Source organism: Salvia splendens, chromosome 6, assembly GCF_004379255.2.
Source record: "Salvia splendens isolate huo1 chromosome 6, SspV2, whole genome shotgun sequence".
In the NCBI taxonomy this organism is placed as follows: domain Eukaryota; kingdom Viridiplantae; phylum Streptophyta; class Magnoliopsida; order Lamiales; family Lamiaceae; genus Salvia; species Salvia splendens.
The window spans coordinates 10,834,109-10,861,071 of record NC_056037.1 but is presented as its reverse complement, the minus strand read 5'-3'; the positions used below and the strand labels follow the sequence as shown (position 1 = coordinate 10,861,071).

At 42.9% G+C, this 26,963-nt stretch overlaps 2 protein-coding genes and 2 long non-coding RNA genes across 4 annotated transcripts; all 4 read left to right on the top strand.

The window, feature by feature from the left end:
- The first annotated feature begins 8,087 nt into the window (after positions 1-8,087).
- On the top strand, positions 8,088-9,104 carry LOC121808773 (protein MAIN-LIKE 1-like). Its single transcript, XM_042209352.1, has 3 exons — positions 8,088-8,111; positions 8,422-9,060; positions 9,096-9,104. The coding sequence occupies exons 2-3, from the start codon at positions 8,422-8,424 to the stop codon at positions 9,102-9,104; spliced, it is 648 nt and encodes a 215-aa protein (XP_042065286.1). The 5' UTR covers positions 8,088-8,111.
- Positions 9,105-9,241: 137 nt separating this feature from the next.
- Positions 9,242-9,704, top strand: LOC121807918. Its single transcript, XR_006052072.1, has 3 exons — positions 9,242-9,281; positions 9,356-9,443; positions 9,525-9,704. It is a non-coding gene; the product is annotated as an uncharacterized LOC121807918 (long non-coding RNA).
- A 12,354-nt stretch (positions 9,705-22,058) lies between these two features.
- LOC121808772 (protein MAIN-LIKE 1-like) lies at positions 22,059-23,129 on the top strand. Its single transcript, XM_042209351.1, has 3 exons — positions 22,059-22,136; positions 22,447-23,085; positions 23,121-23,129. Exons 2-3 carry the CDS (start codon positions 22,447-22,449, stop codon positions 23,127-23,129), a joined length of 648 nt encoding a protein of 215 aa, XP_042065285.1. The 5' UTR covers positions 22,059-22,136.
- Positions 23,130-23,266: 137 nt separating this feature from the next.
- LOC121807984 lies at positions 23,267-23,702 on the top strand. Its single transcript, XR_006052074.1, has 3 exons — positions 23,267-23,306; positions 23,381-23,468; positions 23,550-23,702. It is a non-coding gene; the product is annotated as an uncharacterized LOC121807984 (long non-coding RNA).
- The last annotated feature ends 3,261 nt before the right edge of the window (positions 23,703-26,963 follow it).

Sequence of the window (26,963 nt, the reverse complement as noted above, 5' to 3'; positions counted from 1 at the left end):
TTCCCGTGGACGTAGATTTACCTCAGTAAATCGAACCACGTAAATTCTCTGTGTCGTGATCTGTATTTTCCTGCATTTACTAACATCAGAAATTCGCGGACTCATCACTGGCGCCGTCTGTGGGAAACAGAGAACCAAATTTGTGATAAAGCGAATTTTTGATCCATTTTTTCCACCCAAAAAATGCATACCAGATCGCAGAGTACCCGTATTCCTGCCCGTGAGAACCAGGAGGAAGCCAATCCATCCCATAGGTCTGGAAAACAGCCTAGGGATAAATCCACCACCAGTTCTCATGGCGAAGGAACAAGTCGCTCCAAAAATCGTCCCACTGAGTCTTCCCAGCAGCCTGATTTGAATGAGGCTGTCAAGCTGTTCTTGGCTGAGAAGCAGGATGAGTTCTTAGCCTTTCTGCAAAAGAGCCAAGAGCCGAAGACGAAAACGGTGGATTCTCCTTCCTCATCCAGACATGAAAGTCACTACCGCAGTAGTGCCGTGTCTTCCAGGAAGAAGAATCCTCAACCCCGACACATTCCTGTTCCTCCTCGGTACCGGAATCACAGGAGATCTCCATCTCCTCCATACCGAAGAGATGTCGGGTTCGCCATGTACGGAGCATTGAAGACTCCGTTCTCGGATGATATCACCCGAACTCCCCTTCCACAGAACTACCGAACTCCGTCGATAACCTATGACGGACTCGTGGATCCTCATGACTTCCTGGGACGCTATCAGTATAATATGGCGAACCAAGGTCTCAATGAGGTCCATATGTGCAAGCTGTTCCCCGAGCTGCTCATCGGGAACGCCAGAAGGTGGTTCGACAGCCTTCCCCAAGGCAGCATCAGATCCTACCGAGATCTGATGGACGCTTTCCACAGGAGGTTCTTTCAGAAAGCGGAAGCCCGAAATACTTCGGCTCAGCTGCTTTCTATACGTCAAGGTCGCGACGAAAAGATCAGCGACTTCCTGACGAGATTCCATAAGGAATGCCTACAGGTAGATAATCTCAATGATCTACTTGTCATTTCGGCATTCCAAAATGGAATCCTGCCCGGAGCTCTCTACAGAAAGCTCGTGGAATGCAGTCCGCAAACAGCTCAAGAGATGTGGGACATTGCGGACCAGTTCTCCCGAGCCGATGAGGCAGACCGTCGAAAACGGTCTTTAGACAGCTCATCTAGAGGAGACGAAAAGACGCCCGATCATAGCGATCAGAGGCTTCCTCGCCGAACACCTTCCCCACCAAAGGAGGGATAGCGGTCATCCGAGGTGATCGAAAAAGAGCAAGTGTGTTCGCAGATTGCGCTTAAAAGTGCCGAGCAATCAGTTCGGCACCATCAAGCATAGCAATCACAGCAGCCGGAGTCGGAGGCAGGCGAAATGACCGAAGTCACACCGGAGCCGAACTCAATGGTGTACGGCACTGAAGCTGTGATTCCGGTTTAGATTGGCATACCCAGTCCCCGAACTCAATTTCTCCTCAGAAATGAATGGTGACGGACTGAGAGCCGAACTAGATCTTGCCGAAGAAAGAAGAGAATTGGCCTGCATAAAAGCAGCCAAGTACAAGGAGCAAGTAGCCCGGTATTACAACCAAAGGGTGAAGAAGCTGCAATTTCAAGTGGGAGATCTCGTCTTGAGAAACAACGAAGTAAGCCGAGCAGAAAAGCTGGGCGAACTCGAACCCACATGGGAAGGTCCATATCGGGTGTCAGAAGTCCTCGGCAAAGGGTCTTACAAATTGACTCACGTGTCAAGAGCACAAGTACCCCGAACATGGTACGTTTCCAACCTCAAAAAGTTCCATTTGTAAGAGACAGTCCGGTCAATGTGCTTTCTTTGGTTTGCTTGGTCTTTATTTGTCTCTGTGCGTTTTGTCTGTGTGTTTTGTCTGTTTCGGTGCGTGTCGTCTCTTACAAATGTTACTGAGGTATCTTGTTCTTCGAAGGCTGATCCCCTTCTTAGAACATATATAAGCCAACGATTGTGAGTCAAAGCTTCTACAGAAGATACAAGACCACAATTCAGCTTAAACAAGCAGTTCGTCTGAAACGAGCTGCAACAAGCCAACGATTGTGAGTCAAAGCTTCTACAGAAGATACAAGACCACAATTCAGCTTAAACAAGCAGTTCGTCTGAAACGAGCTGCAACAAGCCAACGATTGTGAGTCAAAGCTTCTACAGAAGATACAAGACCACAATTCAGCTTAAACAAGCAGTTCGTCTGAAACGAGCTGCAATAAGCCAACGATTGTGAAGTCCAAGCTTCTAAAGAGGATACAAGACCACAATTCGGCTTAAAAATCAAGCACTTCGTCTGAAACGAACTGCAACGAAAGTCCGATTCTCGCGATAAAACTTGCCTGAATTAGGACAAGGGAAAGTCCGATCCACGCGATAAAACTCGCCGAATTAGGACAAGGGAAAGTTCGATCCCGGCGACAAAAATCGCCAAATTAGAACACAAACCAAGTCCGGTCAAAGATGTTTATTTCATCAGACCAAAGACGAGTCCGGTCAAAGATGTTTATTTCATCAGACCAAAGACGAGTCCGGTCAAAGATGTTTATTTCATCAGACCAAAGACGAGTCCGGTCAAAGATGTTTATTTCATCAGACCCAAGACGAGTCCGGTCAAAGATGTTTATTTCATCAGACCAAAGACGAGTCCGGTCAAAGATGTTTATTTCATCAGACCAAAGACGAGTCCGGTCAAAGATGTTTATTTCATCAGACCAAAGACGAGTCCGGTCAAAGATGTTTATTTCATCAGACCAAAGACGAGTCCGGTCAAAGATGTTTATTTCATCAGACCCAAGACGAGTCCGGTCAAAGATGTTTATTTCATCAGACCAAAGACGAGTCCGGTCAAAGATGTTTATTTCATCAGACCAAGGACCAAGTCCGGTCAAAGAAGTTTACTTCATAAGACCGAGGACAAGTACGATGAAATTTTTCGCTAAGCTGTAAATACAGTGTTAGAAGCGAAAACAAAATTTCATTTTTCAAATCTTGTTCGGCACACAACTCCGCTACCCTACGAGATGGCGTTACGCTATTACAAAGGACTATTCTACTGTCCAGGGTTGCTAAAGTTGAGCCATCTATTCACAAAATCCTCGTGAAGCTGAGTTCGGGCGTTCCAGGCAGCCGCAGAATAAGCAGGTCGACGAGATGCTCTAATCGACCTGCCACCTCTTCTCTGAGCCCGGGAAGCCCTAGCACCTCGGCGGCGAAGAATCTCTTCACGAAGCATTTGCCGATCTTGCTCACTCATAACCACAGCTCTTCTGCGAACTTCAGCCCGTCCTTGACTTGACGTCTCCGGTTGTCCCTGAGTTCGTTGCTGACTTGGAGTAGGGTTTTGAGCAAGTGAATCAGAGGTTTGAGCTGGAGTACTAGCATCTGTTGGCGGGAAATGCCGGAGGAATCTCTCAATTGAGGGACGCCGGGCAAGAACTATGTCGTACCGAGAGGCCCAGCGCCGCAATGATGTCACGACTTGTTGGCAAGCCGAGCTCTCCAGCGCATTGTTCCTCCGGAGTACATTATATTCCTCCCACAGTTCGTCAACTCGACTCTGAACATCTGATATGGTCATTCCCCCGCGCACACGGATGTAATCCTCGTACGCAGTCCTCTCAGCAATGGTCGTGTTCAGCTCGGCCTCCAGATCATTCTTATCGGACTCTAAGTCCTTATTATCGGCCTCCAGCTTCACTAAACGAGCCAGAAGCTCGTCATTCTTCGTCTGATCGGCTATAGCTCTTTTCTCAGCTTCGTCTAAAGCCGAAGAGTACAGCCGTTTCCAGTGAAGTATCTCCATCTCCTTGAGTACAAAGCAGCTACGTCAGTTCGGCATTTCAGCTTACCGAGCAGGTAGTAAACCACAACAGGAGTAAGAGAGTACGAAAGGCTAAACGAAGACACAAGAGCAGAAAGAAGAATTTTTTCATTCATAAGAAAAAAAATTTTCTATACAAGGAGGGCTTCAAGGCCATTTTACATAAAGGAAGAAACTAAACTAAGAGAAGGGAGACGAAATCATACTTCGCTAGCCTCGTCTCCGCCTTCTCGGTGAGGTTCAGCTTCCTTCTCCTTATCTGCTTCAGCTTCAGCCTCTGCCTCCTTGCTCTCCCCAGCCTGTTCGGCGCCACCGTAGCCGATCTGCTGCGCCTCCTGATCGGCCTGCTTATCGCCGGCCTCCAGCTCCAGCGGCTCGGCCTCACCCTCTCCGTTGTAAGTCGAAGCGGGTGAAACGGGTCCCACGGAGGCAAAGATAGCCTCCTGGTTCTCGTCCCGATCAGCTCGACAACTCCGGACTCGGTCTGCAGAAAGCAGGACCGAGGATGAAGCGAGCTCCTCAAGGAGCGGCAGATTCTGAAGCCGAGCTGCTATCTCTCGGCTGTACAGAGGCAGCACGACGTCGGCCCCCTGCTCGCCCTTATCGGCAATTAGCCTTACCAGACTACCGACAAAAGCCGAGAACTGGCTGCTCAAAAAGAGTTTCTCCGTGTAAACACGGAGAGCCTCCCCCTGGGCAACCACGGCGGCAGCACCACTCCGTTTCGTCTGCTCTCGCTGGATGACGAGCTGGTTTTTGGCAAACTGAGCTTCATCCTGGGCCGAAATCCTAGCAGCTCTGGCTTTCTCAAAGTTTGCCTCAGCCTGCTCGGCCCGGTGACAAGCAGCCGCCAATTTCCTCTGCATCTCAGCATAGTCGTTGGACGCTTTGGAGAGTTCGACGGCGACGAGCTTGGAGAGCATGTCGTTCCTCTGAAAATGGATAAAGAAAAAAGTCAACAGAGGGCACCAAAAATACAGGACAGAAGCAAAGCCAAAGAATCAAGAAGACAATTCACCTCGGCAAAGTCCGTGGGCCATAAAAATGGCTCACAGATATGCTCCGAAGGAGGCGCCAAGACCATGTCTTTCTCTGGCGCTCTCGGGGGTTTCTGGGTCTTCCCCTTCCTACTTGCCGAAGTCGACTCCGGCTTCTTTGGACCCGAAGAAGTCTTTTGCCTCTTCGGATTCTTCTCGGCATCAGGCGCCGAGCTGGTAGCCTTCTCTCTCTCCGGCTCCTTAGACTCCGAAGATTTTCGGGTAGCCTTGTTCAGCATGTACACTGCCAAAAAGCAAGAAAGCAAGGTTAGTTTTCTTCGTTAAAGCAGTAGAGCATAAAGATAAAGAGAAATCCTCACCCTCGGCCTCTTCGTCCGAAGACGAGATGTCGAACACGACGTCGCCCTTGACGAGCTCAGACTCCGTGTATTGTTTCCTAACTATGGGAATCTTGTTGAGCTCGCCATCGAGCTCGTCCAACGGTTCAGGCCGAGGATGACGGATAACGGACTTCGGCCCTCTCCAGGGAAAACTAGGAGCCGCAGTCCTATTATAAAAAAAGAAGCGATTTTGCCATTTCGGCCATTTGGTTTTACAAAAGGCCCTAAAAGGCTGTAAAGGGACCAAGTAAAACCAAGATCCCTTCCTTTTAAACTGGAAAAAATTAAGGATTGCCCTCAGAGACAGATCCTTATCTAGCCTACGCAGTTCGGCAGCAAAAGCCGATAAGTGCCTCCAAGAGTTCGGAGTCACCTGACCTAAAGGGAGTTGAAAAAAATCTAGCAACTCTACAAAGGCAAGGGGAAGGGGGAAACGAAGCCCGCATTCTAAGCTGGCTTCGTAGACGGTGGCGTAACCTTCCGGCGGCGAGTCCGCCCTATAAAGGTCGTCAGGAATCGCAACCTTCCCCCCAGGAAAAGAGTATTTTTCGTGAAGGGATATCACAGTATCCTTACTCAAGATACTGTGAAAATACTCTACGGTCTTCTCCCCGGATTCTTTCCGGCTAGAAGACCCCTTACCCCCTTCACCACCGCTACCAGACTCAGACGAAGAAGAAGCAGACATGGTCCTTACTCTTTGCAAAATCTGAGGAAATTTTTGAAAGCGGAAGAAAATCTTTCACGCAAAAGATAGAGAGTGCAGAAGAAGCCAATAGCAAAGGTGTTCAAACGATGAAGAAGGGAGGTATTTATCAGATTCGGCGAAGATTTCAAAATCGTCACACCGTTTCGAATCCCACCTTTTCAGGATTCAACGGCCGGATTTTACTGTCGCATTTAATGCAGTCACGTGCACGGCACGTCCCCTGACGTCAGCCTCCCCCGTACCTTTATCCAGAATGCCGAAGTGACTCGCTTCGCCGAAGTGATTCACTTCGTCTTTCGGGGGGGGTAGTGATGGGGTACGGACTAAACAAGCCCAACAGCAGTGACGGCCCATCAGCCCAAAGCCCAAGGAAGAGTATGAGTTCGGCATTACCAAAGAGTTCGGCCTCAGCCTACAGCTCGGTAAAAGCCAACCAATCAAGCTCTGCTCTCAAGTCGGCACCAAGCTCTCAGATCGGCAACCAAAGCAGTTCGGTCTCAGTAAGAGTTCGGCCTCAGCCTACAGCTCGGCAAAAGCCAACCAATCAAGCTCTGCTCTTAGGTCGGCATCAAGCTCTACTCTCAGATCGGCAACCAAAGCAGTTCGGTCTCAGTTTTCGACCGAACAAGGAGTTAGTGGACCCATGCAGGATTTCCACGACTTCCAACATACCCACTACCACGTGGCGTCAACTCAGGCCACGATCTTAGGCCATGACCTACACGACCTCCACGACCTAGAGTGATGATGTAAGCCACGATCTTAGTTCAATGTATAAATAGAACTTAGATCTGGTAGAAAGGGGTTAGAATCTCTCTAGAGAAAAAAGACCATATAGCAAATAGCAAGTTTGTATTTGTAAGCTGTAGAAAACAGATCAAGCAATACAACTCTGCCCCCTTTTCTTCCCGTGGACGTAGATTTACCTCAGTAAATCGAACCACGTAAATTCTCTGTGTCGTGATCTGTATTTTCCTGCATTTACTAACATCAGAAATTCGCGGACTCATCAATAAACATTTTACGGTTGTCCACGTATAATAAGATTTTTTTCGAAAATATCTTATTTGGGCTGCCATGGGAAATAACAAACAAAACGTAAAGTTTATAATTTTTTAGACCAATTTCTAAGTTCGTGGGAAATACCAAAATTTGATCAAAGTTTATGGTTTTAGGGACCAATATCCCAATTTAAAATAAGGATTAATTTGCCTCTGTTCACAGTTTTGAGCAGAAACATATTCCCAATTTCTGATTTTAATGAGTAACAGCAATCACAAACTGGTTAGATTTCGGTTCAACCAGTTTATTTTGCAATTTTAAATAAAAAGTTTTAATTTATTTGCAATTATCTCAGGATGAAATATTTAATGTTTGTGCCTAATATATAGTTGATGTTTTCAATTACGTTGACGTAGTTTTTATGTATGAATATATGCAATTGTTTAATTCACTGCTTCCATGTATAATTTGACGGCTTTCTTTATCAGATATAATTTCATAAAAAAAATTCTACAAACAAATTCAAACTTCATGATTTTCTATCTAATTTTAAAGTTGCAAACCAAAGCATAATTTAACCATATTTCATGGTATTTTCAGCAATTTTCCATTTGCCAAACCCAACTTTTCAAGAAATTTTATTTGTATCCCACTTAGCATTATGCACGCAACATAATGATGACTAAGCTCGCCAACGTTTAGGTGAATATTTTTTTTGACTCACGTTATAAAAGCGTCGTTTTGTGGGCAAAATTCTATTTTTGTGAATGCATGTTAACTTAATTCCAATTTAATGAAGAGGAATAGATGAATTCCCGCACAGTGAGTGACGCATAACATTTGTGCGTCGTTATTAATGAAACGCACAAATGTTATGCGTCTTTACTGAAAGACGCACAAATAATATGCGTCTATAAAAAACGACGCATATAGATTATGCGTCGATAAACGACGCATAACTGTTATGCGTCGTTGCTAAAAGACGCACAATATATATGCGTCTTTCAGTAAAGACGTATATTATTTGTGTGTCGTTAAATCGGGATTAAGAGGGCAGAATGCTCGTAATTGACAGACGACGCAGCGAGCAGCGAAGGAGGGGCGATTTCAGCGACGATTTCCGGCGATTTGAGGTGTTTTCCGACAGATTTCAACCAAATACCAAACATATTTCGGTAATTATTCATCCATTTGGCTACATAAATCAATAATTGCTGAAGTTATGGAGGTTTTCCCTAATTTAGTAAAGTTAGGGTTTATATGAAATTGCTCAATTTACGGACGATTTCTGTTAGTGTGTTGCTTATTTGTGTTGTTTTGTTGCGTATTTGTGTGTTTCACATGAATTTAGGGTCAATTGTAGAAGTAAGTGGTTCAATTGAAATTATATACACAAAGTGCAGAAAATAGATATATTCTTGTGCAAAAATGTGAAAATTTTAGTTATCTTATGCTATTATATGTTGGGTGAATGTTTTGAAGTAGATGGCATCTGCAAGTTCTGAACAACAGTTATGTTATGGACCTGAGGATCCATCCGTACTGTTTCATCAAAACGAACATATTTCAGCCTCATTGTTGGCGAATGGCACAACAAATGTGTTGAGAGTTCGTAGGACGGAGAGTAAGGTTTGGGCACTGCCAATACATGAAGATGTGATGCATTGGCTTGATGTTTGGGGGTTCAGAGGTGTGATTGAATGTGGAAGGCCAAGAAGGATGGACAATGACCTAATAACTGCATTGATCGAGCGATGGAGGCCTGAGACCCACTGTTTCCACCTTCCAGTTGGTGAGGTAACCGTAACCTTACAGGATGTGCAAAACCTGTGGGGTTTGAGAGCAGCCGGTCGTGTTTTCACTGGCTGTGACTACCCTATTGGATATGAAGATTGGCCCAGCAAGTGTAGAGATGTGTTGGGATGGATACCTGACGCAGAAACAGAAACGAAGCACGGTGGGTTGTTGATGACGTCTCTGATCAACCAAGCGACTATGCCGTTGGGTGATGGGCTGCATGAGTATGCATACGTCCAAAGAGCACGTATACATGCTCTAATCTTGTTAGGGGGGCTTATTTTACCGGACACTACCGGGTGCAAGGTCCCCTTTATGTGGATTAATGCCTTTGACGATCCGGAAGACGTGGCTAATATCAGTTGGGGTAGTGCTGCTTTAGCATACCTGTATCATTATTTGTGCGAAGCTTCTGTAGGCAGACAGAGAAGAGATGTGGGTGGCCCTATGGTTCTCTTGCAGCTGTGGGCGTGGGAAAGAATGCCTACATTGAGGCCAGCCTTCTTGATATCGCCTACGCACACGCCGTATACCCCGTGTGGAGCCAAGTAATATTTTTTTTAAGTAACGTACTTAATTATGTATTTTTTTGGGTAACTTTTGATATTAATATTCCGTGTAGGTGGCACGGAGTTACTGAAATTGGAAATGCGCCCCAACATTCAGTAGCTCATTATCGTGATCAGTTATCATTGATTCGTCCGGGCCAGGTGAAATTTATTTTTGTTAGCTTAGCTAATGAATTAATCTAGTATGAAATTAATTGTGTGAATGATATTATGTTTTTGTAGTTTCTGTGGACACCATATACAGATTGTATCCTGCCCGATTACTGCATTGATTCGACCACATCCTACTTGTGCGACACATATTTGGTGTGCTGGTCATTTGTCGAGGCACACGAGGCTGGACGCGTTTGCCGACAAATCAACCGCTACCAGCGTATTCCTCAGTATTGTGATAGGATGCTACATAATGTCGGACATCTGAGTAAAAGTCACCGCCGTGGGAGGAAGGGCGCTGATTTGTATAAATTTGTATAAATTGGGTCAAACTAACAAATGAAAGCGCAATAAACATGAATAATGTCGAATGTAGCTAAATTGATTAACAAATTACCGGATCTTATGGAGAAATCGCCGGAAATCGCCTGAAAACGCCGGAAATCGCCGAGAGAGGAAATGAAAGTGTGTGAATGTTCGTTCTGTGATCTGTGTCTGCCTGGAGGGGGGTTAAAACCCGACTTAATGACGCATAATGTTTGTGCGTCGTTCAATAGCGACGCACAACCCTTATGCGTTGTTAAGCGACGCATAATCTTTGTGCGTCATTAATAAACGACGCATAAGGATTGTGCGTCATTAATAAACGACGCACAAACATTATGCGTCACCCCCTCTAGTAGAATGAATCTATTCTCCTTCATTATTTTGGAATTCCATTAACTTCTTAGCACAAAAGAAGAAAGAGCTGTCGTTTTGTGTTGTTTTTTGTTAAACAAAATTGCATTGCTTTTTGAAATTGCATATAGATCCCTAACATTTAGTCCTTTTTTTTTACTTTCCCGTTTTCTAGCGATAATAGCCTCGATCCTCACCATCTTTAACAATTGTTGCATTATCGAACTCATACTGCTCCACTCCCCGAGAAATTTGTAGTTTTAGGGCATCATTAACCCCGTCCCCATTTCCGGCCCCAAGTCCCCTCCACATCATCATTCCTCTACAGTTGCGGCCAAGGCCCCAACTGCTATAACCCTTCAGGTTGCGGCCCGGGCCGCAACTAATAAATGACACTATTCACAACTCCAACCTATTTAACTCGTAAACGCAATTCGTTGAACAATTGAAACCGGGAAAATGCATTGTTCATTAGAAATTAACATTACATTACTAGACGAAGCAAATTTGAAATAGAAGAAACCCGGGCCACGACTACTACTTCTTCATTTGGGCGCGAAGGTAGGCGATCATCTCACGGTGCAACTCGATCTCCTCGTCCGACATCTTCGATGTATCCCTCGATGTCAACTCCGTCAGCTGGCTCATCCGCCATGTAATATTCATCTCCGACAAAGTGTCGGCCATCTTATCCAGAGACGGATTGGTCGGCGATGGCACCATAGCGGAGTTGCTCGCAGGTGCCTTCCCCTTTGCTTTCCTCTTGGCCGCCTTTGTTCCTATCGGACGGCTCTGAATGCTAGGAGAGGAGCAGAAGACATCGTCGTCTGTCACGTTGAGGTCGATCGCCGGACCTCCTTCGCTCGAAGAGTAGTTTCCGGAGGCGGAAACTTTGGTTCTCTTCGCCCCACCTGTTGCCGCCGGCTCGGCACCGCTGGTGTACTTCGGGCTCTTCTCGACGAGCTTCCAAACTTCGAAGTACTTGAAGGTCTTCTTCCCGTCAGTGAAGAACGCATCCTTCCCCTTCTCGACGAGGTCCGCCTCACTGTGCCCGCTCGGCCACATACGGACTACGTTGGCCCACTTTCCGTTCCACTTGCTCATATCCGCCTGGACCCGGCCCCAATGCTTGCGCAGCTTCACGTAGCTACGCTCGATCGACCCTTCCGGACGGCCAGCGTTATATTTCTGCGCAATCCGCTCCCAAAAAGCCTTGCCGGTCTGCTGGTTGCCGATGATAGGATCCTCGGCGACATCGATGTAGTTCCTCGCAGCCACAATGTCTCGTGCGGAGTGTACTTCTTCGGCCCATCCTCCTCCCCGACCTTCTCCTTTCCCCGCTCTTGAGCGGGCTCCATCTCACTGAGCTCGAACTCTTCGGTGTTGACCGGCGATGTAATGTCGACATTGCTACCGACTCCCGGACTAGGTTGTGTCTGCGATGGTTGCGACGGCGGTATGTACCAATTGTTCGAGTTAACGAACTCCTCCATCTCACGTTGATCGCCGTTGAACCAATCCATTGGCGCCGAAACAAAGGGTATAATAGAGTATTGAAATGGAACGCGGGATTGAAATGGATGGAACGCAAGCTCGTATTTATAGACATCGAATTAAAAAAAATGGATTTGCGGCCCGGCCCGAAGAGCGTGTAACGCTGGGCCGGGACGCGGGACATGCGGCCCGTCACAGTGCAACCCCGTCCCGGGCCGGGACGCGGGACGCTCCCCAGGCCGGGAACGCGGCCCCGGGACGGGCCTGAGCCGTGCCGCCCTTCCGTGTAATGCATGGGACGGGCTGGGACTCACGATTTGTGGCCCGGCCCATGGCGTTACAGATGCTCTTATACCCCGACTCAACTCGAACCCACACATGTGCTCGTAAACTCTTCATCAAGGTCCATATCATTCTCCCTTCTCTCACTCTCTTGGGCCCCTAGTAGACATGCCCAAGGTTTTCAGTTCTGGTTCCGAACCGGAACCGTGACATTTTTTACGAACCGGAACTGCCATATTTGGAACCGCGGGCCGGTTCCGGTTCAAGATTTTACGAACCGAAACCGTCACCAAACCGCCGGTTAACCGGCGGATTCACAGTTCCGGCATAGGTATTCGAGGCGTCAGTCGTTGGCAGCCAAGAAGCAGCTTTTTCAGATGGTTTTTTTACCGGAATCGGCGGTTAACCGCGAAAACCGGCGGTTAACCATGAAACCGGCGGTTTCCCGGTTCCGGTGCAGAACACAAGGCTGACACGTTGTAGTGCCGATTGGATGTTTCATGCAGGCAGTCAGGCGATTTTGCAGGCGGTTTGTTGACCAAAACCGCTGATTTTGTCCGATTTTCAATTTGTTTTTTTTTATTCTGATTTTGAATTCAAATTGATCCATTCCCCCACCCCCCACATTTTTATCTATAAATACCCTCTTTCTATCCTCACTTATATTCACCCAATTCTTGTGTTAACAAGAGTTTCTCTCTCCAATCTCCCAATTCTCTCTCTTTGTCTCACATTTCTCATTTGTGATATTGTGCTTACATTTGAATTATTCAAGTGCTACTCATATATTACGCATTGTTATACTTGTTCTGTAGTTCTATAAGTTGTCTTTCTCAATTGCTAATATATATATATATATATATATATATATATATATATATATATATATATATATATATATATATATATATATATATATATATATATATATATGGTCCTGTTAGGTTGAGATTATTTAGTTAAATTGAGAAATGAGATGCAATCTCAGCCACTAATCCACAAGATTAACGAAATGTCAACAGCTATCACATTATGTCAACACGGGGGTATAAGTGTCATTTCATGTTTTAATGTGTCGGATTGTTGACATAGCTTGTATGTCTAGTTGACATGACTTATAATTGTTGTTGACATGGTTTCTATGTGTAGTTGACATGGTTGTACGTGTAGTTGACATGGCTTGTAACACAGTTGACATAGCTTGTACGTGTAGTTGACACGATATGTACCGTAGTTGACATGACATGTCAATATTCTATACAATCTCATCTACCAAATTGGTATTTTATGGAGTTGTCTTACGAAGTTCAAGGTATGTTCTCATGCTAATTCCACAAATGTCAGCAAAAAACATCACATAATGTATTCATAAATTTCAAAGAAATGTCACTAGCATCGCAAATGTCAATATGTCAACAGACCTCCAAAGGCACCTACAAAATGTCATCCTAAATTTTCATCTTCAATTCACAATGTCAACAAACCAGCATCTCCTACATTTCAACATGTCAACAGCAAATGTCTACAACTGAAGTTTCAATATAATGTCAACAGCAAATTTGTTCACCCAAAAACCAACAGCCAATGCCGCAGATTTTCAACAAATAAACAACATCCGAGAAACGCCGCATAGACAGAATCAACGCTCAACTCTCCGCAAACTCATCCCTAAATCGCTCAACTCTCCGCAAACTCATCCCTAAATCTGAAAAGGTATTTTCCCTTCTCTCTCTGTCTCTCTCGAATCGAATCAAAATTCTCACTGAATTGACCGATTCCGATCAATATAGATGGACAAGGCGGCGCCATTGGGGCACGTGGTGGATCACGTGAAGGAGCAGCGGCAGAGGGCGAAGGAGGCGAGCAAAATCAGCAGCGGCGTGCCGAGCGAGATCGACGAGGTAATCGTCGATCAGATTGAAGACGGATCGGAGCAGATCAAGTCGTCGATCTGTTGCGACGATCGGCCGGAGCTCTTCGCGGAGATCGGGAGCGCTCTGAAAGCGCTGGAAGCCACCATTGTTGAAGCCAACATCTCGAAGCACACACACCAGCACCCTCACAATCATTAATTAAAATATGAAATTATCATTCTGTCCTTTTATAATTAATTAATCTAAAAATATTTTTCATGTGGCAAATTCTGGACCACTCATTTAATAAAAATGAGTGGCTGAGATTGCATCTCATTTCTCAATTAGCCTAAAAAATCTCAATTGATCATGAACCTATATATATATATATATAGAGGTGTGATCAAATACAAACTCTAATTTATAATACAAACTACAAACTTTAATCACACACCATCATTGTAACTAATCTACGGCTGTTAGGAGGATACAAATTCGATGTCACCGTGCAGTACAATTTATGTCAGCGGGGGGTGTATATGGAAATCGTTTTTTGCCAGCAGTTACATACATCCTCATTTCACTCCAATCTGGTATAATCATAACCATAATTGTTTGTAATCGTTTCTAGGCGTGATTAGTCAAAGATGAGGCTCTAATTTATCTCCATTCTCCCAAACTATCACTATTATTACTTTTTGGAAAGAGATTACATTACTCGGTCAGCCATAAAATATAACATATCTTAATTATTCAACATTCCAATATCAACTTCGATCTCCTGTTGAAATTCATATCCCAAATCTACTCTGGCGTTCTTCTCCGGCATAAGGTCAACGTCCACGTTTGTGTTGAAATGGAAATGGCTTACGAAGCTCAAGGTGTTTTTCTTGCTAATTTGAATAATATGTGTAACATAATGTTGAAACCAACGACGATTATGCTCGATGTTTTTACGTTCGTTGATGGATGAGGTTGAGTAGTAGGTTATATTTACGAAATGGTTGATGAATCTGTTTTCGAAATGTAGTTTTTGTTCAAGATTATCTAATTTTTTATGCTTGTTCTGATGCTCCATGCATAATCTGCCAGCAATGTTTTTTATCTGATATAGTTTGAGATGATATTCTGCCAATTTGGCCGCTGACATTCCGTGATGACATTCTTGGATGATGATTCTCTATCGTGTGTACAGCTGCAGTTAGATTTCGAAATGGTTGATTGCCCTGTGATGAATTTTCTGTCATTTTTGTTGGTGAATAAATTGTTGAATATCTAGTGTAGGAGTTGTTGTGCTTGATTGAAGAAGACATAGTACGTAGAGTAGATTATGCATAGACATTAGGTTATATTGCGAAATGGTTGATGAATCTGTTTTCGAAATGTAGATTTTGAGCAAGATTATCTAATTTTTTTATGCTTGTTCAGATGCTCTATACATAATATGTCAGCAATGTGTTTTATCTGATATAGGCCGTTGACATTCCGTGATGACATTCTTCGATGACGATTCTCTATCGTGTGTCACGTCAAAATCGAGAAGTCCACCGAAGCCGAGCTGCCTTACAGCAGTTTTCTGCCTTTCGTTCAGAGACTTCAGGATGCGCGAGAAAAAACGAGTTGTTCTCTTGATCCTTAACTGAGGTCTCTTGGCTTGTGCAGGGACGCCCACCACAGATTTCCGCTTCCCACTAGACTCACCATCGTCTACAGCTTTTCCTTTTGCTAAACGTCTCGCTGATCAAGTAGCAACCATCAATAAGTTAATGTCAATGACACAGAATGTCAATAAATATCAATCAGAGCACCCACAAAAGATTAATGAGAGCACCCACAAAAAATGTGAATGATTAATGTCAATTACAGCACCAAATAAAAGATTTAATTCATATTATTTCAATGCCAACGCCATCTTATATCATATTTTACATATTATTTCAATGACAACACCATATTATTTCAAAGACCAAAAAACAAAAAACAAACAAAAATAATGTCAATAACACATTCCACCGCTTCACACTCCCTTTGCCGTCAACAACAGCTTTTCCCTTTCGTTGACGTTTTGCTGATCAAATATAAACAAATCAATAAGTAATGTCCATGAGAATAGAATCAATATATCTCACCCCTATGTCAACAAAACACCAGATTTGTTGACATCTCTTTGCAAATCCTCATTGTAACTTAAACTTAGCACTTAGACCCACTTTATATGTGAAATTGAATCAATTAATAGATCAGTAATTTATATCATACTTAAAGCAAAAAATGAAATAATCCCAACCATATAATTGAATAAATTACACAAAAAAAATAACCCTCCTCACACCACATCAGATCAACAAACCTATGACATCATACGTATCAAACTAAGCAATGTCAGTAGGAACAACAACAAAATCAAAGTAGAATGTGATTAACACACCATCAACAATGTCAACAATGCCAACAATGTCAACAACAATGTAAACAACAACTCTAAAATCATTCGTTTGTCAACAATGTAACACCAACTCTAAAATCATACATTTCCAAATGTCAACAGCAAATTAATAATGTCAGCAACACACCTTCAACAATGTCAACGACAAATATCACCAACAAACCACCATCACTTTGAGTCTCGTATACAATTCAAAATGTCAGCAACACACCACCAACAAAAAAAACAGCTCTAAATAAACCATGTGACAGGGTTTTGGAAAATAATACGAACAAACAACCAAATTAAATGTTAATACAGAGTGTATAAATAATTTTTGAAGGAAAAGCACAAGAAATCAGGAGAAAAAAAAATCACCACGTTTGAAAACTAGGGTTTTAGCCGGAAAATCTCACCTTCCATCGAATCAGCGGAAGCTTGGCCACGCCGTCTTACAGAACTCATGAGGCTGGCGAGGATGGTTCACTTCAACACTGAATCCGATTTGATGTTTCAGCCGCAGCCGCAAAGACGCACCGTCGCTGGATTTCGGAGGGAAGAGGAAAAGTTGGAATGGGGTGGAAAGAGGAGAGAAAACAGGAGAGATGAAACATGAATAGTGGAGTGAGTGACTAAACGACGCAATTAACGGTACTACATAATCTCAACAAATTTTAATGACATCGGCTTTTAACTTTTAGTCCCAATAATACCCCGTGTTGACAAATTTATTGGAAGTGTTGACATTATGATGAATACTTATTATAAACCGTTGATTAATTATAGTGGGTGTATAGGATTAGAGTTTTTAATTTGTAGTTTGTAGATTAGCATGCCCATATATATATATATATAATTCCATATTTCTACTATATAATTTGTTACTATCAAGATGTCTTCATCCCGAGAAGGTCGTGTTGATAAGGGAAATGGAAAATCCAAGATTCCAAGTCGAAAATCTGTTATTGATGAGATTTCTCAAAGGAACATGGATATGTGGCAGGTGAATAATTATTATCTACTAATATTATTAATTATGAATTACATTACATTATTTCTCATAATTCTATTTGATATTTGTGAAACTATCCACCAAAATTGAAACGCACGAGCAAGAATTGAAACTTGAAATGAAATGACAACGGATATACGTGGTTCGGCCAAAATCAGCCTACATCCACGGGAGAACTCGAGTGACTTGTATTAATATGGAAATGAGATTACAAACTACCAATCAGCAAGAATGTACAACTAGAACAAGTTCTTCTCTCAGAGATCTCTTAGGAAACTCGACCTTGAGTATATATATATAATTCCATATTTCTACTATATAATTTGTTACTATCAAGATGTCTTCATCCCGAGAAGGTCGTGTTGATAAGGGAAAGGGAAAGTCCAAGATTCCAAGTCGAAAATCTGTTATTGATGAGATTTCTCAAAGGAACATGGATATGTGGCAGGTGAATAATTATTATCTACTAATATTATTAATTATGAATTACATTACATTATTTCTCATAATTCTATTTGATATTTGTGAAACTATCCACCAAAATTGAAACGCACGAGCAAGAATTGAAACTTGAAATGAAATGACAACGGATATACGTGGTTCGGCCAAAATCAGCCTACATCCACGGGAGAACTCGATTGACTTGTATTAATATGGAAATGAGATTACAAACTACCAATCAGCAAGAATGTACAACTAGAACAAGTTCTTCTCTCAGAGATCTCTTAGGAAACTCGACCTTGAGATCTATACACTAAGAAGATAACCAACACCACGACGAAGAGCTGAGACTTCTTCCTCGATCACAAAGATCACCAATCAATCTCTGACTTGGATTGAATAACCGCAGCTTGAACTCTTTCTCTCTGTGTTTCTCTCTGTATCTAGGTTGTATCAAGATGATTCTGTGTTACAGCATGCGTGGAGCGTGATCAGCTTATATACCCGACTTCTAATCGAATTCTAGGGCGTGTGATCCCATGCATGCGAGCCTTCAAGTACACTCTCGTGCACCCTCACCTCAAAACCACTCCATGCATTTATCTCGTGGTATTTGATGTTGTGAGACGCATGCATCTAACAATATTTACACTACAAATATTATTTTGTAGAATCGAGAAGATCAAGATATGGCCAATGTTATTGCTCTCTCTCGCTCTCAATCCCAAGACGGACGTGGATATGGTGGTGGCGATGCTTATGTTGGTAGTGGTAGTGGTGCTTCAGGTCCCGGTGCCTATTCTCAACAAATTCTAACCCCGGTGAATCTTGATGACGACGATGATGATGATGACGAGGAGGAGGAGAAGGAGGAAGGGGCGAAAAAGGAACAACAACAAGAAATGCCACCCCCACCACCACCAATGAGTCGTCGTGGTCGTGGACACCCTCCTCAACCTCCTAAACCAATCGAAAGGTCTTTAACCTCAAACATCATAGTGAAACATTTCAAGAAGGTATGAGATAGTACCGATCCGGACATTTATAATGTGTATTGCAACCATTGCGAAAACGTATACACATTATGAAAGGGTGGAGGATATGGTACATTTACCCGTCACATGGAGAAAGTGCATCCGGTCGAGTTTGGTATCGCTCCAACCCAAACTCAACTCAACTTTCAACATGGAGTCGGGACCGGGAGTGAGACGGGTTCATCCCAAACATGAGGTATGTGTAGCACTACTCTTTTAAAATATTATCACAAAAATGCTCTTAATGTGATATCTAGATTTGCTGTGATGAAACATTTTCCGTTCAATGCTTTTGATAACGATGCATTTGAGTCGAGTATGCGACAAGTTCATAATGTTGCTGCAAGAAAATTAAGTCGAACTTCTATGACTCGAGCTATTGTTAGAAAATGCTTGGAAAAGAAGGCGCAATTAGGTACGTTTATTGTTAACTTAGGTCATAAAGTTTCGATTTGCTCTGATGTGTGGACTGATTGTTTTTGCAAAAATTCATATATGGGCATCACTGTGCATTTCGTTGATCACAGTTGGACTTTGAACAAACGTTTGGTTGCATTTCGGGAATTTCCCGCACCACACACTGCACAAGCAATTGCTCAATTGATCATTCAAGTTTTGAATGAATTTCAATTGATCAATAAATTTTTTTCTGTTGGTTTTGATAATGCAAGCGCTAACACTGCTAGTATAGATAAACTCATCAGTGCATGTTCTACTGTTATTGATGGCAAATATTTTCATGTGCGATTTATTGCTCATATTTTGAATTTGTGTGTTCAAGATGCGATCGATTTGTGGCAAAAGTATGTTGATCCTATTAGAACTGTTGTTAAGTTGATTCATAACAAAGCTCCTATTGGTAGAGCTTGGAAGAAATATTGTCATAGCAAGTAGTGCAGGTACACCAGTTTTCGTTTGGATGTTTCAACTTATTGGAACCCCCGACGTACAATATGTTGGAGTCGACCTTGAACCACATTGAATATTATGTGATTTTTTAGAACTTGCCCGCATGTTCCTTCTGATTTGCTTTTGATACCCTCTTGTTGGGAGACAACATGGATTTTTCTTTTTAATTTTTTCTATTGCTAAAACTTTTAAATTTTATCTTCAGCCCTTACCAAACTGATGTTTTTTAAGACTAAATTATCAGAAATTGTATGTAACAAGGGGCTGAACAATCAAGAAATAAAAAAGTGCAGAGCATGAAATATATTAATGGCTGCCAAGATGGGGAGGAAGAAGATGATTTGCCTAAAAAAGTGCTCCACTAAGTACTAAAACAATTACTATTAGGTTGCGTTTGCTACGTGAAATTGGAGGTGTGGAATTGGAATTGGAGCTTTCAATTCCAAATTTAGTGTTTGGTATCATAAAATTTTTTGGATTTATTACAATTCCAAATCTTCCAATTTCACAATTTGAATTCCATATTAAAAGTAATGGAATTCCAAATATTTATTAAATTACACACACAATGCATACATTCTTACACACACACACAATAAACACATTCACACACACACACACACTGCACACACACATACTCACTGCACACACACACAATAAACACATTCACACACACACACACTGCACACACACATACTCACTGCACACACACACAACAAACACATTCACACACACATACTGCACACACATTCACACACAGCACACACATTCAAACACACACACAGCACACATTCTTACACACACACTACACCCATCCTCAAACACACGCGCACGCACACACTCACACGTTCTTACACACACACTACACACATCCTCAAACACACACAGCACACACATTCACACACACACACATTCAAAATTTTAAATTCAATTCCATATTAATTATTTCATTTTGCCAAACAAATGATTTGGAATTGAATTCTAATTCAATTCCTTCCAATTCAATTCCAATTCAATTTCAATTCCAATTCCAATTCCAATTCCAATTCCGTGTACCAAACGGACCCTTATTATATTCAAACGTTCCTTGTAAAATGTGTCCAAATAATAAAATGTCAGTTTATTGGCTATTGATATAATTACATCGCAATAACTTTTTAAAATTGTACAATTTGTTTGAAATTTATGGGTTTCTTTAAAACTTTTACTTTATTTAGCAAAATATTAACTTAATTACTTAGTTTCCCATTAATAATAACAAAATCTAAATTTTCTTCTCCAATGTAACTTTTCCTTTTTCTTTGCAAATAATTCAAGCAAACTCAAAATTTGTTTTTATAGTGACTTTAAACCATAAGTTAATTTTTCTCTTTTTTTTCTTTTAAATTTAATTATGCAAAAACTTTTTTCAGTATATTTATTACACAAATTTCTCTACCCCTTTATGAAAAATTGTCTAATTTTTTATTTTGGTATATCAGCAAAATTAGTGTCGTGTATATTAATGGAAACATTTTTACCAATTTTTCTCTTATTCGATTGTACTTTACCCATTATTTCTCTGTATCTCTATAAATCCATGGACCGACCCCATCATCTCCACCCCGTAGGAACTACGAGATCACCCCAAGGGTGCCTTCGGCATCCAGGGGTCACGGTTACTGATTTACATTAAAACTTGTTTCATTAAAAAATAAGATCATTTTTTGTTGACATTGTTAATATACATAATAAGCCCCTACCAACCAAAAATCATGCGTCCGCCCCTGCTACCAAACACCCCCTTAATCTCTCTCTAAATGGATCCACATTCGGGAAATCCCCCAGCGGTAGATGTTGCTCTCTCTGAACCTGAAAGATTTGAGGATATTAGACTCATTTAGCGTTTGAGACGAGAAAGAGAGTAGAAGGAACCTTTGCAAAGATTTGAGGATATTAGACTCGCCATCGTTTAGGCGAATATTTCATGGTATTTTCAGCAATTTTCCATTTGCCAAACCCAACTTTTCAAGAAATTTTATTTGTATCCCACTTAGCATATGCACGCAACATAATGATGACTAAGCTCGCCAACGTTTAGGTGAATATTTTTTTTGACTCACGTTATAAAAGCGTCGTTTTGTGGGCAAAATTCTATTTTTGTGAATGCATGTTAACTTAATTCCAATTTAATGAAGAGGAATAGATGAATTCCCGCACAGTGAGTGACGCATAACATTTGTGCGTCGTTATTAATGAAACGCACAAATGTTATGCGTCTTTACTGAAAGACGCACAAATAATATGCGTCTATAAAAAACGACGCATATAGATTATGCGTCGATAAACGACGCATAACTGTTATGCGTCGTTGCTAAAAGACGCACAATATATATGCGTCTTTCAGTAAAGACGTATATTATTTGTGTGTCGTTAAATCGGGATTAAGAGGGCAGAATGCTCGTAATTGACAGACGACGCAGCGAGCAGCGAAGGAGGGGCGATTTCAGCGACGATTTCCGGCGATTTGAGGCGTTTTCCGACAGATTTCAACCAAATACCAAACATATTTCGGTAATTATTCATCCATTTGGCTACATAAATCAATAATTGCTGAAGTTATGGAGGTTTTCCCTAATTTAGTAAAGTTAGGGTTTATATGAAATTGCTCAATTTACGGACGATTTCTGTTAGTGTGTTGCTTATTTGTGTTGTTTTGTTGCGTATTTGTGTGTTTCACATGAATTTAGGGTCAATTGTAGAAGTAAGTGGTTCAATTGAAATTATATACACAAAGTGCAGAAAATAGATATATTCTTGTGCAAAAATGTGAAAATTTTAGTTATCTTATGCTATTATATGTTGGGTGAATGTTTTGAAGTAGATGGCATCTGCAAGTTCTGAACAACAGTTATGTTATGGACCTGAGGATCCATCCGTACTGTTTCATCAAAACGAACATATTTCAGCCTCATTGTTGGCGAATGGCACAACAAATGTGTTGAGAGTTCGTAGGACGGAGAGTAAGGTTTGGGCACTGCCAATACATGAAGATGTGATGCATTGGCTTGATGTTTGGGGGTTCAGAGGTGTGATTGAATGTGGAAGGCCAAGAAGGATGGACAATGACCTAATAACTGCATTGATCGAGCGATGGAGGCCTGAGACCCACTGTTTCCACCTTCCAGTTGGTGAGGTAACCGTAACCTTACAGGATGTGCAAAACCTGTGGGGTTTGAGAGCAGCCGGTCGTGTTTTCACTGGCTGTGACTACCCTATTGGATATGAAGATTGGCCCAGCAAGTGTAGAGATGTGTTGGGATGGATACCTGACGCAGAAACAGAAACGAAGCACGGTGGGTTGTTGATGACGTCTCTGATCAACCAAGCGACTATGCCGTTGGGTGATGGGCTGCATGAGTATGCATACGTCCAAAGAGCACGTATACATGCTCTAATCTTGTTAGGGGGGCTTATTTTACCGGACACTACCGGGTGCAAGGTCCCCTTTATGTGGATTAATGCCTTTGACGATCCGGAAGACGTGGCTAATATCAGTTGGGGTAGTGCTGCTTTAGCATACCTGTATCATTATTTGTGCGAAGCTTCTGTAGGCAGACAGAGAAGAGATGTGGGTGGCCCTATGGTTCTCTTGCAGCTGTGGGCGTGGGAAAGAATGCCTACATTGAGGCCAGCCTTCTTGATATCGCCTACGCACACGCCGTATACCCCGTGTGGAGCCAAGTAATATTTTTTTTAAGTAACGTACTTAATTATGTATTTTTTTGGGTAACTTTTGATATTAATATTCCGTGTAGGTGGCACGGAGTTACTGAAATTGGAAATGCGCCCCAACATTCAGTAGCTCATTATCGTGATCAGTTATCATTGATTCGTCCGGGCCAGGTGAAATTTATTTTTGTTAGCTTAGCTAATGAATTAATCTAGTATGAAATTAATTGTGTGAATGATATTATGTTTTTGTAGTTTCTGTGGACACCATATACAGATTGTATCCTGCCCGATTACTGCATTGATTCGACCACATCCTACTTGTGCGACACATATTTGGTGTGCTGGTCATTTGTCGAGGCACACGAGGCTGGACGCGTTTGCCGACAATTCAACCGCTACCAGCGTATTCCTCAGTATTGTGATAGGATGCTACATAATGCCGGACATCTGTCTAAAAGTCACCGCCGTGGGAGGAAGGGCGCCGATTTGTATAAATTTGTATAAATTGGGTCAAACTAACAAATGAAAGCGCAATAAACATGAATAATGTCGAATGTAGCTAAATTGATTAACAAATTACCGGATCTTATGGAGAAATCGCCGGAAATCGCCTGAAAACGCCGGAAATCGCCGAGAGAGGAAATGAAAGTGTGTGAATGTTCGTTCTGTGATCTGTGTCTGCCTGGAGGGGGGTTAAAACCCGACTTAATGACGCATAATGTTTGTGCGTCGTTCAATAGCGACGCACAACCCTTATGCGTTGTTAAGCGACGCATAATCTTTGTGCGTCATTAATAAACGACGCATAAGGATTGTGCGTCATTAATAAACGACGCACAAACATTATGCGTCACCCCCTCTAGTAGAATGAATCTATTCTCCTTCATTATTTTGGAATTCCATTAACTTCTTAGCACAAAAGAAGAAAGAGCTGTCGTTTTGTGTTGTTTTGTTAAACAAAATTGCATTGCTTTTTGAAATTGCATATAGATCCCTAACATTTAGTCCTTTTTTTTTACTTTCCCGTTTTCTAGCGATAATAGCCTCGATCCTCACCATCTTTAACAATTGTTGCATTATCGAACTCATACTGCTCCACTCCCCGAGAAATTTGTAGTTTTAGGGCATCATTAACCCGTCCCCATTTCCGGCCCCAAGTCCCCTCCACGTCATCATTCCTCTACAGTTGCGGCCAAGGCCCCAACTGCTATAACCCTTCAGGTTGCGGCCCGGGCCGCAACTAATAAATGACACTATTCACAACTCCAACCTATTTAACTCGTAAACGCAATTCGTTGAACAATTGAAACCGGGAAAATGCATTGTTCATTAGAAATTAACATTACATTACTAGACGAAGCAAATTTGAAATATAAGAAACCCGGGCCACGACTACTACTTCTTCATTTAGGCGCGAAGGTAGGTGATCATCTCACGGTGCAACTCGATCTCCTCGTCCGACATCTTCAATGTATCCCTCGATGTCAACTCCGTCAGCTGGCTCATCCGCCATGTAATATTCATCTCCGACAAAGTGTCGGCCATCTTATCCAGAGACGGATTGGTCGGCGGTGGCACCATAGCGGAGTTGCTCGCAGCTGCCTTCCCTTTGCTTTCCTCTTGGCCGCCTTTGTTCCTATCGAGCGGCTCTGAATGCTAGGAGAGGAGCAGAAGACATCGTCGTCTGTCACGTTGAGGTCGATCGCCGGACCTCCTTCGCTCGAAGAGTAGTTTCCGGAGGCGGAAACTTTGGTTCTCTTCGCCGCACCTGTTGCCGCCGGCTCGGCACCGCTGGTGTACTTCGGGCTCTTCTCGACGAGCTTCCAAACTTCGAAGTACTTGAAGGTCTTCTTCCCGTCAGTGAAGAACGCATCCTTCGCCTTCTCGACGAGGTCCGCCTCGCTGTGCCCGCTCGGCCACATACGGACTACGTTGGCCCACTTTCCGTTCCACTTGCTCATATCCGCCTGGACCCGGCCCCAATGCTTGCGCAGCTTCACGTAGCTACGCTCGATCGACCCTTCCGGACGGCCAGCGTTATATTTCTGCGCAATCCGCTCCCAAAAAGCCTTGCCGGTCTGCTGGTTGCCAATGATAGGATCCTCGGCGACATCGATGTAGTTCCTCGCAGCCACAATGTCTCGTGCGGAGTGTACTTCTTCGGCCCATCCTCCTCCCCGACCTTCTCCTTTCCCCGCTCTTGAGCGGGCTCCATCTCACTGAGCTCGAACTCTTCGGTGTTGACCGGCGATGTAATGTCGACGTTGCTACCGACTCCCGGACTAGGTTGTGTCTGCGATGGTTGCGACGACGGTATGTACCAATTGTTCGAGTTAACGAACTCCTCCATCTCACGTTGATCGCCGTTGAACCAATCCATTGGCGCCGAAACAAATGGTATAATAGAGTATTGAAATGGAATGCAGGATTGAAATGGATGGAACGCAAGCTCGTATTTATAGACATCGAATTAAAAAAAATTGGATTTGCGGCCCGGCCCGAAGAGCGTGTAACGCTGGGCCGGGATGCGGGACATGCGGCTCGTCACCGTGCAACCCCGTCCCGGGCCGGGACGCGGGACGCTCCCCAGGACGGGAACGCGGCCCCGGGACGGGCCTGAGCCGTGCCGCCCTTCCGTGTAATGCATGGGACGGGCTGGGACTCACGATTTGTGGCCCGGCCCATGGCGTTACAGATGCTCTTATACCCCGACTCAACTCGAACCCACACATGTGCTCGTAAACTCTTCATCAAGGTCCATATCATTCTCCCTTCTCTCACTCTCTTGGGCCCCTAGTAGACATGCCCAAGGTTTTCAGTTCTGGCGGTTAACCGCGGAACCGTGACATTTTTTACGAACCAGAACTGCCATATTTGGAACCGCGGGCCCGGTTCCGGTTCAAGATTTTACGAACCGAAACCGTCACCGAACCGTCGGTTAACCAGCGGTTTCACAGTTCCGGCATAGGTATTCGAGGCGTCAGTCGTTGGCAGCCAAGAAGCAGCTTTTTCATATGGTTTTTTGACCGGAATCGGCGGTTAACCGCGAAAACCGGCGGTTAACCATGAAACCGGCGGTTTCCCGGTTCCGGTGCAGAACACAAGGCTGACACGTTGTAGTGCCGATTGGATGTTTCATGCAGGCAGTCAGGCGATTTTGCAGGCGGTTTGTTGACCAAAACCGCTGATTTTGTCCGATTTTCAATTTGTTTTTTTTTTAAATTCTGATTTTGAATTCAAATTGATCCATTCCCCCACCCCCACATTTTTATCTATAAATACCCCCTTTCTATCCTCACTTACATTCACCCAATTCTTGTGTTAACAAGAGTTTCTCTCTCCAATCTCCCAATTCTCTCTCTTTGTCTCACATTTCTCATTTGTGATATTGTGCTTACATTTGAATTATTCAAGTGCTACTCATATATTACGCATTGTTATACTTGTTCTGTAGTTCTATAAGTTGTCTTTCTCAATTGCTAATATATATATATATATATATATATATATATATATATATATATATATATAGGGTCCTGTTAGGTTGAGATTATTTAGTTAAATTGAGAAATGAGATGCAATCTCAGCCACTAATCCACAAGATTAACGAAATGTCAACAGCTATCACATTATGTCAACACGGGGGTATAAGTGTCATTTCATGTT

Coding starts and splice junctions, on each gene's coding strand:
- LOC121808772 (XM_042209351.1), top strand. CDS start 22,447: ATGGCATCTGCAAGTTCTGAACAACAGTTATGTTATGGACCTGAGGAT.
- LOC121808773 (XM_042209352.1), top strand. CDS start 8,422: ATGGCATCTGCAAGTTCTGAACAACAGTTATGTTATGGACCTGAGGAT.